Source organism: Primulina eburnea, chromosome 4 (genome assembly GCF_022965805.1).
Source record: "Primulina eburnea isolate SZY01 chromosome 4, ASM2296580v1, whole genome shotgun sequence".
In the NCBI taxonomy this organism is placed as follows: Eukaryota; Viridiplantae; Streptophyta; class Magnoliopsida; order Lamiales; family Gesneriaceae; genus Primulina; species Primulina eburnea.
In genome coordinates this window covers 7,685,855-7,704,673 of record NC_133104.1, presented here as the reverse complement: position 1 = coordinate 7,704,673, position 18,819 = coordinate 7,685,855, and the positions used below count along the sequence as shown (strand labels likewise).

General features: G+C 37.4%; 1 protein-coding gene across 2 annotated transcripts; it reads left to right on the top strand.

The window, feature by feature from the left end:
• The first annotated feature begins 348 nt into the window (after positions 1–348).
• LOC140830833 (apoptosis inhibitor 5-like protein API5) lies at positions 349–14,281 on the top strand. Of its 2 annotated transcripts, XM_073194342.1 has the most exons (17): positions 349–533; positions 631–792; positions 1,371–1,470; positions 1,552–1,617; positions 3,130–3,242; positions 3,324–3,398; positions 3,644–3,793; positions 11,105–11,170; positions 11,254–11,319; positions 11,871–11,981; positions 12,334–12,420; positions 12,505–12,611; positions 13,003–13,117; positions 13,212–13,277; positions 13,582–13,676; positions 13,766–13,890; positions 13,921–14,281. In XM_073194342.1, exons 1-17 carry the CDS (start codon positions 456–458, stop codon positions 13,962–13,964), a joined length of 1,626 nt encoding a protein of 541 aa, XP_073050443.1. In that variant the 5' UTR covers positions 349–455; the 3' UTR covers positions 13,965–14,281. The 2 variants fall into 2 exon arrangements, with proteins under 2 accessions (XP_073050443.1, XP_073050441.1); XM_073194340.1 differs by having other exon boundaries at positions 13,766–14,280.
• The last annotated feature ends 4,538 nt before the right edge of the window (positions 14,282–18,819 follow it).

Sequence of the window (18,819 nt, the reverse complement as noted above, 5' to 3'; positions counted from 1 at the left end):
TAAATGAAAAAAGATATTAATAAAATAAAAGTGAGACAGTTAAATATTTTGTTGTAAAATATGAAATATTTGAGTAATGGTGAAATTTGATTGATGACATGGTGGGCAACAAATATTCGAGAGAAGAGTATGTTTCTTGTTAGACGATCTTAGCAAATATTTATCTGTGAGACATGTCAACCTTACTAATATTCACAATAAAAAGTAATACTCTTAGCATAAAAAATAATAGTTGTTCATGGATGACTCAAATAAGAAATCCGTCTCATAAAATACGAGTCATGACACCGTTTCACACAAGTTTTTATCTAACAGGAAATATATTTGTTACCATGGATGCTATTGTGATTTTAAAAAAGGAAGTAACATCTCTTCCAGTCTGTTTTCCCGCACGTTGCTTAAACCCTAATCCTCATCCTCCCCACTAAAATTGACTCTCACAATCAAATCCAATCATGACGGAGGATTCTGGAGAAATCGAGAAGCTTTATGAGTACTGCGAAAAACTCAACGAAGCCAAAGACAAGTCCCTAGTTAGTCGACCTTTTATCTCTGTTATCTGTAAGATTTTGGGGTTCTGATTTTGGGTTCCTGTTAACAAATGCCTCCTCTTTGCTTTTTCGGGAGCAGAATAAGGTGGATTACGAGGGAATAATAGCGGCCGCGAATGGAAGTGTCAAGGCAAAGCAATTGGCGGCACAGATGATACCAAAGTTTTTCAAATTCTTCCCGGACCTCTCGGAGCAAGCTCTTGACCAGCATTTGTATCTGTGCGAAGATGAGGAGCTAGGGGTAAGCATAGACTATCAATTTACGTATTTCTCTCCGAAGATCGCTTTTTCATTTTTCGCACTTAAGACTGGTAGAGTCGACATTATTTCTGCTCATGCTATTGGCTTTTTGAAAGATTAGTTCTATGGGGTAAGCATTTACTTTCAAATAAGTATTATATTGTGTTAGTTCTATGGAAAAAAACTCGGACATGATATTTAGTGAGGATATTGTGATTTATCGTAAAGATTGTTGTTTTATCATTATTATTTTTTCTAAATAGAGCACAACTTTTGCAAATTAACTTTTTGGTAAGAAACAGAATATATTAATAATTTTGATGGTAAACGGAAGAATGTCTCATTCTTCCAATTGATCCTATGAAAAAGAAAATTGAAATCCTAATTTGGATGCCTAATCTCGTCATATGAAGTTAAATTTGATTCATTAACATCACAATTCAAGGATAATGTAATATGTATGAAACAAAAAAGTAGCGATTTGTATTTAATAAGAAATATGATTAAATGGGATTGAATATCTACCGAACCTATTCCCTTTGGAACAATTACTGTATCTTCATTTCTTTATTGCTGAAGGTTCGAGTTCAAGCAATCCGAGGGCTTCCTTTTTTCTGCAAGGATACACCTGAACATCTGGCAAAAATTGTTGACATACTTGGTCAACTTCTTATAGCTGGTATATTAGCTTTTGATGTCTGTTTGCATCTTTGCAGTTTTGTTTGTTCTTTTGTTTGATTAAACATTTTGGTGATTGTAGGAGATAATGTGGAGCGTGATGCGGTACATAAATCCCTTATGTTGTTATTGCGGCAGGATGCAAAGAGTAAGCCCCAGCTAATAAAATTAACCATTTCAAGAGAAAAAAAGTATATGGAAGTTATTTCAAAAAATAATCTGGACCTTTTATATTCTTTCGCGTGTCACAGCACGATCGAAACCTACGGTTGTTTGAAATTTTTAAACTTTTTAGAAATTTTTTTGGCATTTGAAATTCTCCATCTGGAAATATTCTAATAAAAGATCATCAGACATAAGACAGGAACATATCTGCCTTGGTTATTTTAAGCACTTCCTCTGAATAATGGTTGTGAGGATGTTAATGTTATTCTTGGGAGCTAGGTTGAAAAAGTTTTTTGCTAGAAGGAAATTTGGCTTAAATATTTCATTTAATGGCCTCTTATAATGTGAAAAGTTGTTTGGGTTGTATTGGTTGGCATTTCTGCATTGTCTGTGTTTCTAAAAATCAGAATGAGAACTAAATTGTCCATGAGCATTGTAACAGACCGGGATTGTGTATGAGAATGTGTCACTGTTGAAAAGAAGATGTCCTATATAGTACATTGAATGAACCGAATAGCCCAAAATTGAATTAACCAATTTTTTTCAATCAAACCGACCCACCGATTTTTTCATTAAAAACTGAAATAACCAAGCCGAATCAAAACCGATTATTTCTGTTTGGTAACCTAATTTTTAGGGGGACAAAAATCTGTGGACATAACACAATGCACACACTGCAACTGGGCAAGAGAATGGGAAGATATCGATGCATTACTTTCTTCCTTACTGAGCAAAAGAACGAGAATAGATCAGTAATTTATCAAAGAAAACCAACAACCCAACGCAATTAAAGCCTGTATAGCAATTCAATATTATTTAAAATAATTAGTTTAAATCAGTTTACCCGATTTTTTGTATCAATAACTAAAATCCAATCAATTTAACCAATATCTTTAAAAAATTTAAACCGATAATTTGGTTTGGTCAGTCAATTTGGTTTAACACTTTAACCGACTTTTTCCTCACTCCAAACTTTTTCTTATCACGAAGTTGTATACTTCTTAAGGTGTTATATACTCCAAAACTTGGAAGGAGTCGTATATCTGAATGACACTTATGGAATACTCGTAGCTTTGAAAACGAGGATATTCCATTATAAGGCTATTGGAAGTCTGGCCTCCTGAATTTTTTGGTCTTTTGTGTAGCAAACTTCTCCGCATTAGTGGGAACATGATTTTGGAGATGTTATTTATGTTAGATGGATAGCTTGTGCATGGATCAGCAACAATGGAATGGGATCCGCTTGAAGGGAGTTATGGCTCAACCATATAAATCTTTAGTGCAACCCTGCAAAAATTAAACTGTTGCATGACACAGAATGCTAATATGTGTATACATAAATTCTGTTGACGTTTTAAGTCTGTGAGTTGTTTAGATACTAAATTTACTAGATTTCACTATGCCTGGAGTGCGTGGTCTATGGTTTGAGATACTGCAATTCAAAAGATGAGTGCCTAAGTGTATTCTCTGAAGCCATTTGCTGTGTTTGCCTCAGCTTCATTAACAGCTTTATTCAAGCACATTGGAAATATGGATGATCGAAATTCTGAGGATCTCAGCTCGTGGGAGACCATCCGTGAAAAAGTTTTGTGCTTTATACGGGACAAGGCATAATTGATTTAGTTTGAAATTAATATTTTTTCCTCCAAAGTTTCACATTGGGTGAATCTAAATGTGGCCATTTTTCAGGTGTTTCCTCTGAAAGCCGAGCTGTTGAAGCCACAAGCTGAAATGGAGAGACATATAGCTAATTTGGTGAAACAGGTAATTCTTAACTGATGGGGCATTGGAATTAAATTCTTAATCCTTAATATCTTGGTCAAACAGGTAATTCTTGACTGATGGGGCATTGGAATTAAATTTTTAATCCTTAATATCTTGGTCATACTCTACAGTCTCATTTCTATTCTTTGGGCATAGATTGCGCATAAAGTTGACGACTTCTATAACCTTTTGTTAGAAGCTTATTTACACCACTTGACCAATACATTGATATGTTCTTGGTCCAGAATTTGCAAGACGTGACTGCAGTGGAGTTTCAATTGTTCATGGACTTTTTGAAAAGCTTGAGCTTGTTTGGACAGAACGCACCTGTTGAGCGAGTTCAGGAGCTTGTTGAAATTATTGAAGGCCAGGCTGATCTAGATGCTCAGTTTAATGTATGTTCATATATTCTATCTCGATCCCATCATTATATATATGTGTTTGATGTTGCCAAGCCAACAGTTTTTATCAATTATATTTGTTTGGATTATTGTAATATTTTTGCCTTTTTGTTTATCACAATTAAATTCCTTCTTTTTATATTACATCTTTCCAAAATGTTGAATCTTGGGAGTAGTATGGTATTTGAGAATGAGTAATTCTGATGTTTACAGCTTTCTGGTTCTGAATGCTCATTTATTTGCAGTACATGGTATAGTGGGTCATAAGAATACGATAGTGTTGCAACCACAAATTAAGAACTCAAATTATATTACAAAATACAAATGGAATAGAAATATTTTTCCAGAGGTAATCTCTTTGCACAAACCCTAGCCAAATACTAGTGTTTCCCTAGCTAATATAGTTACAACCCTAAAAACAAACCAAAAAATGAATATCCCCCTCCCCTCTCCTCACATCTATTTTTCTTCTTTTCTCCCCTTCCACTTTATCTGTAAGTGCCTATGGACCTTCCTGACTTGGGCCCTTTTTTGTTAAATATCTAGGCCTAATGATAATTGGGTTGGTAACAATACCGTCTTCTTAACTCGAGGCTAAGAATTGAGAGTCGAATTTCAGAAAGGCTGCCTTTCTCAATGACAACTAATGCTCTTTCAATAGACTTGGCAACTTCTCACCCTCTATCCCATTTCTTGTTAGCATCAATTAAGCCAAAAATAATGATAATAGGGAAGGAACCTTAGAAATGGTGACTTCTCTCCCCTATCCCATTTCTTGTTCAGATCAAGTATCCGGCCAATTATGATAACAAGAAAAGAACCTTTTCCATTCTTCCCAGCCAAATGCAATTGTTGAACCCCAATTGTGATGGTAACAATCAGTACTTTCTATGTCTCCATGGATTCAAGAATAATTTCTGAGTGATCAACCCTCATAGCTATAAAAAAATGCTGGAACATTTCAATAATCTGCTGGTCACATTCCAAATCCAACATTAACATAATACCTAACCTTAGCCATCATCTTGAGAATTGAAGCCTTCTTATTGTAAGATCTACTAGCAGTGCAAATAAATCCTCAAACCAAAATACAATCAAATGAAAACTTCCTTCATTTTGTCATCTTCATAAGGAGGAGCTTGTCAGTAATTCTGGTGATTTCACTGATACAATGTCACGAGCCCATCATCGGGCCCAGATATCAAGGTGTACAAAAGGCACACACACGGCATATTCAAGCATCGCGATTAGGGTTCCTGCCCTTATCAGATTTAGTAGTTAGGATTTGGTTGTTTATCAGATTTAGGATTTGGTTGCTGTTAGGATTTGATCTTTAGGATTCTGACTTATCTTTCCAACTTCATGTTATCGCTTTTAGAGATAAGTGATATAGGACTCTTTTGTATTTATATGGATGGTTGGTTGAATAAAAGGATATCAAAAATCTTTCAAATTTACAAGTAACGAGATCGCAAGGTTCTCTCTTTCGAGCCTTACCACAACGTGCACAATTGGGCGACAAGGAAGAAAATCCAATAAACCCAAGTGGAATCTGAATTCGTCGGATTTCACCATCGAAAGGCCTATTACACGATCCTTTGCTCGAGAACGTAACATATTGGTATCAGAGCCAGGCGTAATGGGTGATTCGGCAGTCTCAAAACAATTAGATGCATTCATGAAAATGTATCTAGAAGACAAGAAGGCACAAGAACAGGCGCAGCAAGGACTTCGGACGCAATTGGAAGAATTAACGTTATCCTTGGCAGCTGTCCGAACTGAAGCCATTCATAATCATGACTTGGGCAGCACCTCCAAGCTCTCAAATGAATCACACAGAGGTAGCAACGACAGGGGGGAAGTCCCTCTTGGTGGACAACGATATACAAGGCTGGATCTACCTCGTTATGATGGGCTGGCGGATCCACTGGGGTGGCTCACCCACTGTGAGTTCTTCTTCCGCCATCAGAATACACCAATCCACGACAGAGTGGGGATCGCGGCATTCCATTTGGAGGGCGAGGCGCAGATCTGGTTTCTGAAATTAGAAGAAAATATACCCGATATGAATTGGAATGATTTCAAGGAGCAGTGTCACCAACGTTTTGGGCCGATCCTACGCTGCACCAAATTGGGGGAACTCTCTAAATTAAAACAGACGGGTTCCGTGGAAGACTACCAACGAAAGTTTGAGCAGCTGATGGCCCGGGCAACCACGCTATCGCAAGATCAGTTGGTTGAACTCTTTATCAGCGGGTTACAGGAGGTCACGGCGGCGGAGGTCCTCATTCATTTACCTATGGGCCTACCAAAGGCCATGCGCCTAGCAAGGCTATATGATGTACGCTCTGGTAGGCGTCAACCCCACACCACGCCCATTCCCCGCAGCACTACTGCCCAACAATCATCGGGTACTTTTGTCCGTAGGCTGAATCGTGCAGAGATGGAAGAACGAAAGGCCAAGGGGCTGTGTTGTAACTGCGACGAACTGTACCTACCGGGACATCGCTGTAAGAAGCTGTTTTGGATCGAAACAGTGGATGACGTGCCTGTGCAGAATTCTCTTTTCGAAGAGGACGAACCAGCTGTTTCAATTCATGCACTCAAGGGTACACAGGGGGCACAAACCATGCAGATTAAGGGAACAATTTCACGCAATCCTTTACTTGTCTTAATTGATTCGGGCAGCACACATTGTTTCTTGGATAAATGCTTGGCCCAACGTTTGGGACTCGCAATGGAAACCAAAGCTACTCTTCGGGTCTTGGTGGCAAATGGGCGAAGAATACCATGCTCGGGAGTTTGCCGTAACGTCGTTCTCGAATTGGGTGAGTACAAGTTCTGCGTCGACTTTTTTATTATGCCATTGGGAAGTTTCGGGGCAATTCTAGGGGTCAACTGGCTTCAACTTTTTGGACCTATTCAATGGGACTTCGCCAAGATGTGTATGCAGTTTATGTCCCAGGGAGAGCCAATTACTCTTCAAGGGAACATCAGTGATCATTCTCGATCGAACGGCCATCTATCTTCAATTATGATACACAAGGAAAGGGAGCAAGATTTACATAGCCTTTTTGAGGGGTTTTCGGAGGTGTTTGCGGAACCGTCGGGCCTCCCACCTATCCGCAACTTCCAGCATAAAATTGTTCTTGAACATGGGACTAACCCCATTGCTGTCCGTCCGTACCGCTATGCTCATTCACAAAAAGATGAAATTGAGAGACAGTGCACCGAAATGCTCTCTAAAGGGTTCATTCGAAATAGTACCTCACCTTTCTCTTCTCCAGTCATTCTAGTCCCCAAGGCGGACAAGACTTGGAGGTTTTGTGTTGATTACCGTGCTCTAAACTCTAAAACAGTGAAGGACAAGTTTCCGATACCCATCATTGAAGAACTGCTGGATGAATTGTTTGGTGCCGTTTATTTTACAAAGCTGGATTTACGGGCTGGTTACCACCAGATTCGCATGGACCACGGCAGCATTCCCTTGACAGCTTTCCGTACACATCATGGACATTACGAATTCACGGTTATGCCGTTTGGCCTCACCAACGCACCAGCCACCTTCCAAGCTCTCATGAATTCTGTTTTCCAGCCTTTTCTAAGGAAATTTGTGCTGGTCTTCTTTGACGATATACTGGTTTACAGCCCAACGTGGGAGAGCCACTTACAGCATTTGCGCACGGTGCTAAGGGTATTGCAGCAGCATCAGTTTTCTTTAAAACGTTCCAAGTGTTTCTTTGCTCAACAGGAAGTCGCTTACTTGGGACATGTGATCTCGCGATCGGGAACTCAAGTCGATCGCTCCAAGATCGAGACAATCTCGGCATGGCCGCAACCTACCACCCCTACTGCTTTACGTGGGTTCCTCGGTCTCGCGGGGTATTACCGTCGTTTTGTCAAGGACTATGGGCTGATTGCTGCACCATTAACATCTCTCCTCCGGAAGAACTCTTTCAAATGGTCGATGGATGCCACAGCGGCCTTTGAGAAACTCAAACACGCATTAACGACCACTCCGGTCCTAGCTCTTCCAGACTTTTCATTACCATTTATCGTTGAGTGTGATGCTTCGGATTCGGGTATTGGTGCAGTTCTACAACAGAATGGATGCCCTATTGCTTTTTACAGCCACTCATTCGCGCAACGCCACCAAAAATTACCAGCCTATGAGAAGGAACTCATGGGGTTGACAAGGGCTATACGCCATTGGCGCTCCTATTTCTGGGGCCAATCTTTTGTGGTCCGCACAGATCACTATAGTCTCAAGTATCTCCTAGAACAGCGAATCGCAACGCCTTCTCAACAACGTTGGCTATGCAAGCTATTGGGATTCGATTTCACAATCGAATACAAGCCTGGGCGTTCGAATATCGTGGCTGACGCCCTGTCCCGACGTGATTCGTTAACGGCATATGCCACCACTGTCTCAATTCCTTCTTGGGATTTCCTAGCGGATATTAAGGCTGAACACAACACCTCGGCCGAAATTCAACAGCTTGCTCGGACTAATACAGGGGCTGTTTCCAACGACAAGTGGTCGGTCATTGAAGGTCTATTGCTTTATAAAAACAGAATTTTTCTACAGCAAACGTCCCCATTGATACCGCGGATTATTGCATCTATCCATAATTCATTCCATGAGGGTTATCAAAAAAACTTTACACAGGGTATCTCGCGACTTCTATTGGGTGGGTATGCGTCTACATATCAAGGACGCAGTCGCAACTTGCCTTGTTTGCCAGCGCAATAAAGTGGAGCAACTTCAGCCGGCGGGACTTCTGCAACCCTTGCCTATCCCTCACCAGATCTGGGCAGAAATCTCGATGGACTTTGTGGAGGGCCTCCCATCCTCGCATGGTAAGAGTGTGATCCTAGTGGTGGTGGACCGTTTCTCCAAGTACGCACACTTTATTGCCATCGCTCACCCTTATTCTGCAGTTTCGGTGGCCAAAATTTTCTTTGATAATGTTTTTAAACTGCATGGTCTACCCGAATCCATTGTCAGTGATCGTGATGTCACGTTTACAAGTTCCTTTTGGAAGGAATTGTTTCGCTTGCAAGGGACCAAACTTTGTTTCAGTTCGTCTTACCATCCCCAATCTGATGGGCAAACGGAAGCCGTTAATAGAGTGCTGGAAATGTATTTACGGAGTTTTACAAGTGACTACCCGAAGAAATGGGGGGACTGGTTCGCTTGGGCAGAATATTGCTACAACACGAGCTTTCACTCCTCCTTACGTGCTTCCCCTTTCGAGGTCATATATGGGCGGAAACCACCTCGCCTCTTATCGTATTGTCCGGGCTTCGCTCGCCTCGAGGCTGTGGATCAGGCATTGCTGTCGCGTGATAAGGTGTTACTTGATGTTCGGGAACGTTTGTTGCATGCACAAAACCGCATGAAAGTTCAATTTGATAAAAAACACAGAGAGTTGCACTTTAAGGTGGGGGATTTAGTTTTACTGAAACTTCAGCCTTATCGACACTTAAGCTTGTCTGCTAGAGCTAATCGGAAGCTATCTCCTCGCTTTTATGGACCTTTTAAGGTGTTGGAACGAGTTGGTACAGTAGCCTACAAGCTGCAATTACCCGAGACAGCCAAAATGCATCCAGTTTTCCACATTTCATTCTTGAAACAATTTCGGGGAACTGACACCAGCGAGCCGACGCTACCTGAGATTCCTTCGGGTGAGCGACTCCCAACCCCTCAGGCAATCCTTGACCAGCGGGTTAACAAAGGGAGAACACAGCTATTGGTCCATTGGCACGGGTTGTCACCAGCGGAGGCTTCTTGGGAGGATGCTTCGTTATTCACAGAGCGCTTCCCTTCCTTTGTGTTTGCGGACAAACACCGTTCTCAGGGGGTGGGTGATGTCACGAGCCCATCATCGGGCCCAGATATCAAGGTGTACAAAAGGCACACACACGGCATATTCAAGCATCGCGATTAGGGTTCCTGCCCTTATCAGATTTAGTAGTTAGGATTTGGTTGTTTATCAGATTTAGGATTTGGTTGCTGTTAGGATTTGATCTTTAGGATTCTGACTTATCTTTCCAACTTCATGTTATCGCTTTTAGAGATAAGTGATATAGGACTCTTTTGTATTTATATGGATGGTTGGTTGAATAAAAGGATATCAAAAATCTTTCAAATTTACAAGTAACGAGATCGCAAGGTTCTCTCTTTCGAGCCTTACCACAACGTGCACAATTGGGCGACAAGGAAGAAAATCCAATAAACCCAAGTGGAATCTGAATTCGTCGGATTTCACCATCGAAAGGCCTATTACACGATCCTTTGCTCGAGAACGTAACATACAAGAAGCCATTCCTACTTTTACATCAATATCAGATTGCTTGAGAAAATCTTCTGATATCAGTGCATCCATTAATGGTAAACAAGCTATTAACATGGAATTGGCTGGTGACTGCTCCACTTTTGATAGAAGTTTATCAGCTCAATGAAGGAGGCGGAGGAGTTTATCCACATAGAGATAGGCCGAGAAAGCGTTTTCCCAACTGCTGTGAGTCCTTTTTCCAGCTCCACATCTGAAATTGGCAGCATCATCTTTTTATGCTACACAAACTGCATGGTTGCCCTTTCTGTTCCGACTAGAGATCCGGCAGGTCGGACCGATTGTTGCAACCACAAATTAAGAACTCAAATTATATTGCAAATAGAATAGAAATATTTTCCCAAAGATGATCTCTGTGCACAAAACCTAGCCAAATGCGGGTATTTTCCTAGCTAAGCTAGTTACAATCCTCAAAACAAACCACCGAATGAATATCCCCCTCTCCTCTCCTCTCCTCTCATTTATTCTTCTCCTTTTCTCCCCTTCCACGTGATCTGTAACTGCCTCTAGGCCTTCTTGACTTGGTTTTTTTTGTTAAGTATCTAGGCTTAATAATAATTGGGTTCGTAACAGATAGATAGCGTGTGAGATTCTCTGCATATGTCCTATGTTGGTTTCAGTTCCTAGATTCTTTTTTACAATTTGTTATATTTGTTTCCATTCGAAACAACTACTGCAATTCTTGGCCCTTTTTTTGAGCAAACTTCCCTTAGAAAATAGGTAGGTATGAGTTTGTCTGCATTTGTATTATTCAGAGACCAGATTGCAGTTTCTTATTTTCTTTCTTAATTTATTACATTATTGTTGACTTAAAAAAGTGTGCATAATTTGCCTACTTTTTTGTTTTTAAAAAGTTCACTCCCTTGCGAGTGCCGGCTCTTTCTTGGACATAAAAACAGTTAAAGTCTATATTTTTTAATTTTATTTAACAAGCTTCCTCCTTGTTCAGGTTTCCGATGGAGATCACATATATCGGTTTATATCATGCCTACACATGGCCCTTCCATTTTTCATGGTGCACTATAATACTAATCATTATGTTTCTTTAGTTGTTTAATTTATGTTATGTGTTGATCTCATGCATATATGTGATTTTAGAGGGGTGCATCAAGTAGCAAGTTCTTCATCTATCTGAACAAGCAAATTCTCCCAGTTTTTGACAAGGTAATATGTACTGACCAGACTAAATTAATGGCTATATTGTGAAATTGAGTGAACAAAAAGTTTAATGTAGCAATGCTTTATTCATTTGCTCTTTTAGATCCCTGCCATTATTGATGAAGCCATGCTTTGCTTTTTGCACAGCTCCTACCTTTGATTGTACCTTTCTGTACTCCTGGTTCTTCTTTTTGTCTCCTTTTTATCTCTCCTTGTCGGTTTCATCAACATCATGCTCAAATTGGTGAAATTTATGGGTTTACCATGTCTTGCTTTTTTTTAAAACTGTGCTTTGGTAATTGCAGAATCCACATTGTAAGAGCAGCTTATAATAGATAATGTTTTCTAACTTTGTGCCTTGATAACAGTTTTTATGAAATTGGTTGAAGCCTGACCAGCTCCATTAAATATTGTTTAAAGAACTTTGCCTCTTTTTTTACAACTGAGAAGCTTCGAGCTTAAGGCATCTCATGACATTTCCTTATTATTTTACTGCTTCATTTATACAAATTTATTTTCCGACTCATCTGATGAAAGTTTACCATTCTTTGCATTAGCTTCCTGAAGAACAGAGACTAAGCTTACTCAAGAACCTCGCTGAAAGTTCATTTACTGCAAAACCTCAAGATTCAAGACTGCTTCTTCCAACAGTTGTTCAGCTTTTGAAGGTATTATTTTTATTCATCATGGATGAAAAGGTGCAAGATTTGTTTTGAGTTCATATTATCATTTGTGCTATATTGTTCCACAATCTGTTCTTTCATTTGTATTTTGATGCTATTTGATGAGTTGGTCCCATCTTTTTGATGACTTATAAAATCATCAGTGTTCTAGCCGGACAGGAAATGTAACCGTACCTGCATAGCCGAATAAATTGCGGCTTAACACTAGGCTTATAATAGCAACAGCTTTGTTTTTGTTTTTATTGTGGATATAAATGAAGTAACAAATTGATGAGTGGTATATTGTGCTTGGATTCATATTCAGTGAATTCTTTCTAAATTACTATTTTTCTCCCAGAAATATTTAGTACGAAGAAAGATTGAAGAAATGAACTTCACTAGTATCGAGTGTTTGCTTTATGCATTTCACCATTTAGCTCACAAGGTACAGATATGGCTGTATTCCACATGTGAATCCGTGTATCTTGCGTTGCTAAACTGACTTACAAATCTATTCACGAATTTATAGACTCCTAACGCCTCAAATAGCCTGTGTGGCTACAAGATTGTCACTGGACAAACATCTGACAGGCTTGGAGAAGATTTTTCAGAGCAATATAAAGACTTTACAGAGAGGTACTTGTGAACTAGATGGTCATCAAACTCTTTACAATAAACCAAAATTTAGAATGATTCGGATGGACACTATGATTAGCCTTCAGTTTGTGAACTATGGGAATGACTGCAGTTACTGCCTGTGACAAACTGAGTATGCCAATGGTAAAACTACAGTGAGTGATTGTTGCATGTTAAAATTTTTTGTTACTTGGTTTTATGGAGAGGCTTTTTGATTTTTTATTTATTTGTGTAAAAACCCATTTTTCGTTCTGAACCAACTTTTTTATCATCTACTCCTGATCAGCTTCGTAGCTTCTTTATTGACTTAGTTTCTTCTAGGACTTGTGCCATTGTCATTCAGTCATTTTTGAACCTTCAAATTTTGATTTCTTGTTAATTGATGAAACAGATTGAGCACTATTGAGGTTTTATCTAGAGCAATGATTAAAAAATTGACCCAGGGGATGGCGGATCATAATAAAGCAATGGTTGCAGCAAAATTAGAAGAAGAAAAAGACAATATTGTAAGTCCTAAGGAGATTGTTTTGACGCCTCCTTTCAACATCGACATTTGTATAATTCCCTATCATAATTTCACCTCGTTCTTTTATCTTGCAGAAGAAGCAGAAACAGAATGCTACAACGGGACTTCGTTCCTGCAACAACATACTTGCAATGACCCAGGTGAGTGCTTTTTCCAACTTTTCACTGTATTTGTTAGCACATTATGGTAGAAACCTTGAATGATATTTATGGCATTCGATAACAACTTCTTGTAAGATTTAACGTAGTTATCCAGTTTTAGAGAGTTTACAACAATACCCTAGATTTTAAATGGTGGTCATTATTACCCAAGCTTTAGTTTACGTTCGTCAGAGCCGCAGAGTTTAACCACACGAGTCTCTCTCCTTTCCAACTTGAGATCTTCTATATTTTGATGATTACTCTTCTAATTCGTCTCATATGATACATCATGGTTTGCATTCAGCCTTTGCACTCGAAAGTACCTTCATTCATTGGTGACAAGAAAATTACCTTGTCATGGAAAGAAACCACCCCCACCGTTGCTGCAGCTGCTGCCAGGTAAGAAGAAAATTCCTGACGTTTTTTAACCACTATTACCTACCATTTTTCCATTCTATTTGTTGATTTGCAAACGTTTGCCGTTCCAGTAAAAAACGAAGTGCTGCCAATTTATCCGGCGGCACTAGGGCGTTAAAAAAGGGTAGTGGTGCAGAAGGGGATTTTCAGAATCCACTTCTCAACAAGGCATTTGAAGGGTTAAATGATGGAAGAAGTCGAAGTCGAAGTCGAGGTCGAGGTCGAGGTCGAGGGTGGAGGGCACAGGGTAGAGGAAGAAGTTACCGTTAAAATGAGATCGTTTCCTTGTGGCATTTTTCCCAGGTGGCACTTACTCTTAACCTAGCTCTAGGGTACATTAAATTTATTTGATGGGTTCCAATGGTCAGATTACCGCTTGCGTTGTGTAATGTCAACTGTTCAGTTTCCTCAAGAAAGGAATACGTTTGTGTACATTGATGTAGGGGTGGGCACGAGTCGGGTTTTTCAGGTTTCGGATAGTTCGGATCAGGTACCCGATTTTTTAGGGTAGCATTTTCATTCACGAAACCCGATCCGATTCTGGCCACTACCTGTCTTTCGGGTACCCGAAAAGGTCGGGTTCGGGTTTTTTTTTTTTGACAAATTAACATTTTATCATTTTGTGCCTATCAAATAATATATGACGAGAAAATAGGCTTATCAAAACAATATTGTCTCGTGAATGTTACAAAAGTTAAACACAAAATATTCATCTCAAAACTTAGAATGAGTATTATAATTAACAAATCTTTAAATCGAGCATAAACTATTGAAATCCAACTTTGATCTTCACCAAAAAAATCAGAATCAACTTTTTGTTTGACTTTCAAAATATCATCTGGAATGTTTCATTACCTACATAGATGTAAATTTATTAACAAAATAAACATCATAAAACAAAAATAAAGTGTACCAATAATTCATGTTTTTCATCAATGCAGGAAACAAGTGTAAATAATAATAAGATTCACATGCATAAACTTCCAACCTTGAATTGATTACATTTTTTTTCACCTTTACCGTTGAATTAGTTATGATAATCAAACAACAATAATAGATGTATCAACACCCAATTTTGTTAACTCTGAAAAATAAACAAAGAAAATAAAATGTTAGTACTTCAAAATATTGAGATATATCTAAAATAAATAAAATAAAATTAAAATACTTTTGTCAATCATTTCAACATCACACAGATCTTCCTCCATATTAATTGGTTTTGAATCACATCAAAACCAGTATTGAGCAAAAATGAGAGATTGAACTATCCTGGGCGATAAAGAACTCCTAAATGCATCAAGTACACGCCCTCCGGTGCTAAATGCAGCTCCTGAAGCAACGGTGCAATTTGAGAAAGAATGGGAAACCTGTGACTATTATCTTTCCACCATTGCAATATATTAAAGTTCTTTTTTTCCTCCTCAACATCTTTAACCAAATATTTCTCCAATTCGGACTTTACTAGTTCACCTTTTCCTCTACTCTTATACATCGTGAACTCTTGCTTCAACGACAATCTAATAGCCATTTCAGACTCATCGTCTGCCTCACACAAGCGTTTCTTAGACAAATCTTGCGAGCCAAGGGTGAAACTATTTGATGAAGAGCATAAACTTTTAGAAGTGTCTGGAAGTTTATTAGAACGCTTTAGTTTATAATCATCAAACAACTCGTAAAGGCCAAGTCTCACTTGTTCTTTCATGGTCTCATTTTTCCCAACACTGCCATACATTCTATCAAAAGAAAATTCAACAAACTCCAACTTATGTCACAGATCAAAGATCACAGCATAATATAAAATCATATTCATTTTCTCAGTTGATCCCCAATACTTATCATATTTTTCTTTCATTCTTTTTGCAATCAAATTTAGTTCAAAGTTAGCACTCTCCAGCACTCTCCAACCATTGCTTAAGAAGCATGTCAACCTCACTAATTTCATGAAGCATAATGTTCGATGTAACATACAAAGAACCAGAAATACGCAAAGTGAGTTTACAAAAATGTTTCAAAAATTTCAGCAAAAGCTTGGATCTTTCCCAATCATGCTCATTTGGAACCACATCATATGGCTTTTTTGAAAGATTTCGGAAAGCAAGAGGAATTAATCAAAAAGGTCGAGTTTACCTTAAATAAAAATATTAAAAATTGAATTTTAGCTTAAATAATTATTTATGATAGTCTCGAGTCAATAAAAGTGAGAAAAAATAAAAAACGAAAAATTTTAAGTCCAAAAGCAAAACGGTCATTTTACACCCGGGTAGTACAAAAGTGGTTGGCAATGTTCCGAGGGAGCTTAACGCATGTTAAATGATATTTTTGAATGTTTATGATAAAAATATGAGATTTAATGATTTATAGTAAAGCTGTGAAATTTTTACTGTTAAAATGCTACTTTTTAAATGTGCAAAGGACACAATATTTTATGATTAAAAAGAAAAGAAAAAATATTTTGAAGTATGTGGATTGACTGTGACAAAAAGGAAATGATTTATGATTTTTGGGAATATCGTGAGGGAGAAGATCCCAGAAGTAGCTCGTTTACAGGAAAAGCTCCATAGGGGGCCCAACGATCGTATTTCCATTTTACGTCAGTGCCTAGTGCCTGTCCTCATGCGCAATGCTGAGCTAAGACTGATCAGCTGACCAGAGGATAAAAGCTAGTCACTTTCAAGTATCAAACTTCACCCAAAATGATAAATGATTGAAAGCTTTACGATTTGACGATTTATGATTAAATTATGTTTATAAATTTATTTTGAATAAAAGTATGATTTTCAATACATGTGTTTGTATATGTATTATTTGCTACTTATGTTTAAAACGTGCTGCGTCATTAGACTTCGTCCGAGAGACTTTGTTATCCTATTTTGATTTATAGAAATGCTTAGTATTTTAAAAGATGAATTTCGAATTTTACAATATGAAAAAAAAAGAAAAAAAATTCTAGTAGGATTTAAAACTAAAAAGTAGTGGACATCTCAATAGTAATATGAATTGCATGAAATGAAATTTATGATTAAATATGATGATTGAGACCAAATTCCTTCAACAAAGTTCGAAAATATATAATGAGAACTGTATGGATTTTCGATAGAATTTGGTGAAACCATTTGACAAGTTAACAAAAAATTGCATAAAAAATCTATCTTTTTGTTAGATCCTCGATAAATCCTTCAACCGAAAATAAATCAAATTAATTTTATCCTAATTATTAATGAATAATATATCATGTTTCTTCAAGATAATTAACAACAAATATATGATTCTACTTTGATATCAAACCAACATCAATTAAGAATATTGGTAAAAATTCTATCATATTTAAACAATAAATATTCTTAATATTATTCTAGAATATTGATATATTTTACATCTTAAATTAGGCAAAAACTTATGTGAGACGGTTTCACGGGTATTATTTGTGAGACGGATCTCTTATTTGGGTCACCCATAAAAAATATTAATTTTAATGCTAAGAATATAACTTTTTATTGTGAATATGAGTATTATTGACCCGTCTCACAGATTATGATCTGTGAGACGGTCTCACACGAGACTCATTCCTTAAATTAATATTCTTATTGAATATCGACAAATATTAAATAAATATTATTCATTAATATTTAAGATCAATATTTATCAAAGATATCAATAAATATTAGATTTGGATTAATATTCATATGGAGTATCAATAAAATATTATATCAATATTCATTGGGAGAAGCTAAACGAATCTTAAGTTCATATCAATGTTATTCGTGAATGTTGATAGATCATATAGTAGATTTTAGATCAATATTCTTCAGAAATATTGATAGATATTTGGTCTTATAAGATTAACGTTCTTCATAAACACTGACATATCTTAGATCTTAAATTATAGATATAATATTCTTTAGGAATATAAACAGATCATTAAATATTAAGTCACAGATTTTGCTAGATTTACAATTTTAACATCGACATTCTTAAAAAAGATCGATAGATTTTAGATCTGGCTAAATTTTCGATAGAAAATTGTGTGTTACTTCAGAAATATCAACATAAAATTAAAAGATTATGCTACTTTAGGAGAATCAATTGATTTACTATAAACTATAATACTTAATAGCAAGTTGTGATCTTCGGGAGAACAACTTCAAATAATATTTAATAATAATTTTTACTCTTTGGAAGAACAACTTCAAATGAAAAAGCATTGAACATAGAGTGATTTAGAGGGGGTGAATAAATAATCTAAACAACTTCTGAAAATATTTTGGTTGAGTTAGCAATACTAAAATAGAATTCTTGTCAGTTGGGTCTCAATAAGTCAGCAATGGAAATAGGCTAACTGAAGCAGTTTATACATAAATAAACTAACTGAAATGGTTTGAACACAAAATGTCTTATGATAAGAATCAGCTGGGCTATCAAATGGAAAGTAAAAATAGGATAACTGAAACGTAAATGACAAAAGTTTGTTTCTGAATGTTCGGAAACTTCGAAACTCCTACATTCTTTGATGAAAGATTTCACTAAAAGACTTTGGTAATTATAACAATCTGAAATCACCTTCTTCACTTTAATGAACTACTCGGGTGACATGTCCGGCTTGATTTTTGGCAGCTGAATACTCTTAGCATTGAAAATTTTGAATTTGGATGATTTCTCAGAAGATTCATCCACCAAACCATTGTTCTTCACAAGTAGCTGAGTGATACAACAAATTCCTTGGACTGTTTGGAGGATTGAAGCATGTTCTTGAGGATAGAAAAGATGATGACTGACCATTTCAGTTTTCGTCCAGCCATGATAGCAGTCATCACTTGGAACTTTTCCAATGTGAGAGCAGAAAATGAGTCTGCTTTTGCGAGTAGTCACTTGGCCACAATGTCAGCCAGTAACTGAATATCTGACTTAAGTTCTTTCTTAGGATCAGAACCTTGATTTTTCGTCCATCTGCAGATAAGAGCGTCTGCATCTCCTCTACAACAGACGTATTAACTTCAGAGATATTAGTCAAACCATCAGAACGCAGTTGGAAGAGATTGCTAAAGGATTCTTCGTCAATGATCAGCAGTTGACTGTTGACGGTTGAAGTGATTTTGCCGTCAGCAGAGATGAAGCCATTATCATAAAG

Coding starts and splice junctions, on each gene's coding strand:
- LOC140830833 (XM_073194340.1), top strand. CDS start 456: ATGACGGAGGATTCTGGAGAAATCGAGAAGCTTTATGAGTACTGCGAA. Junction 12,612..13,002: donor TATAAAGACTTTACAGAGAG/GTACTTGTGAAC, acceptor TTGATGAAACAG/ATTGAGCACTATTGAGGTTT. Junction 13,278..13,581: donor ACATACTTGCAATGACCCAG/GTGAGTGCTTTT, acceptor GTTTGCATTCAG/CCTTTGCACTCGAAAGTACC.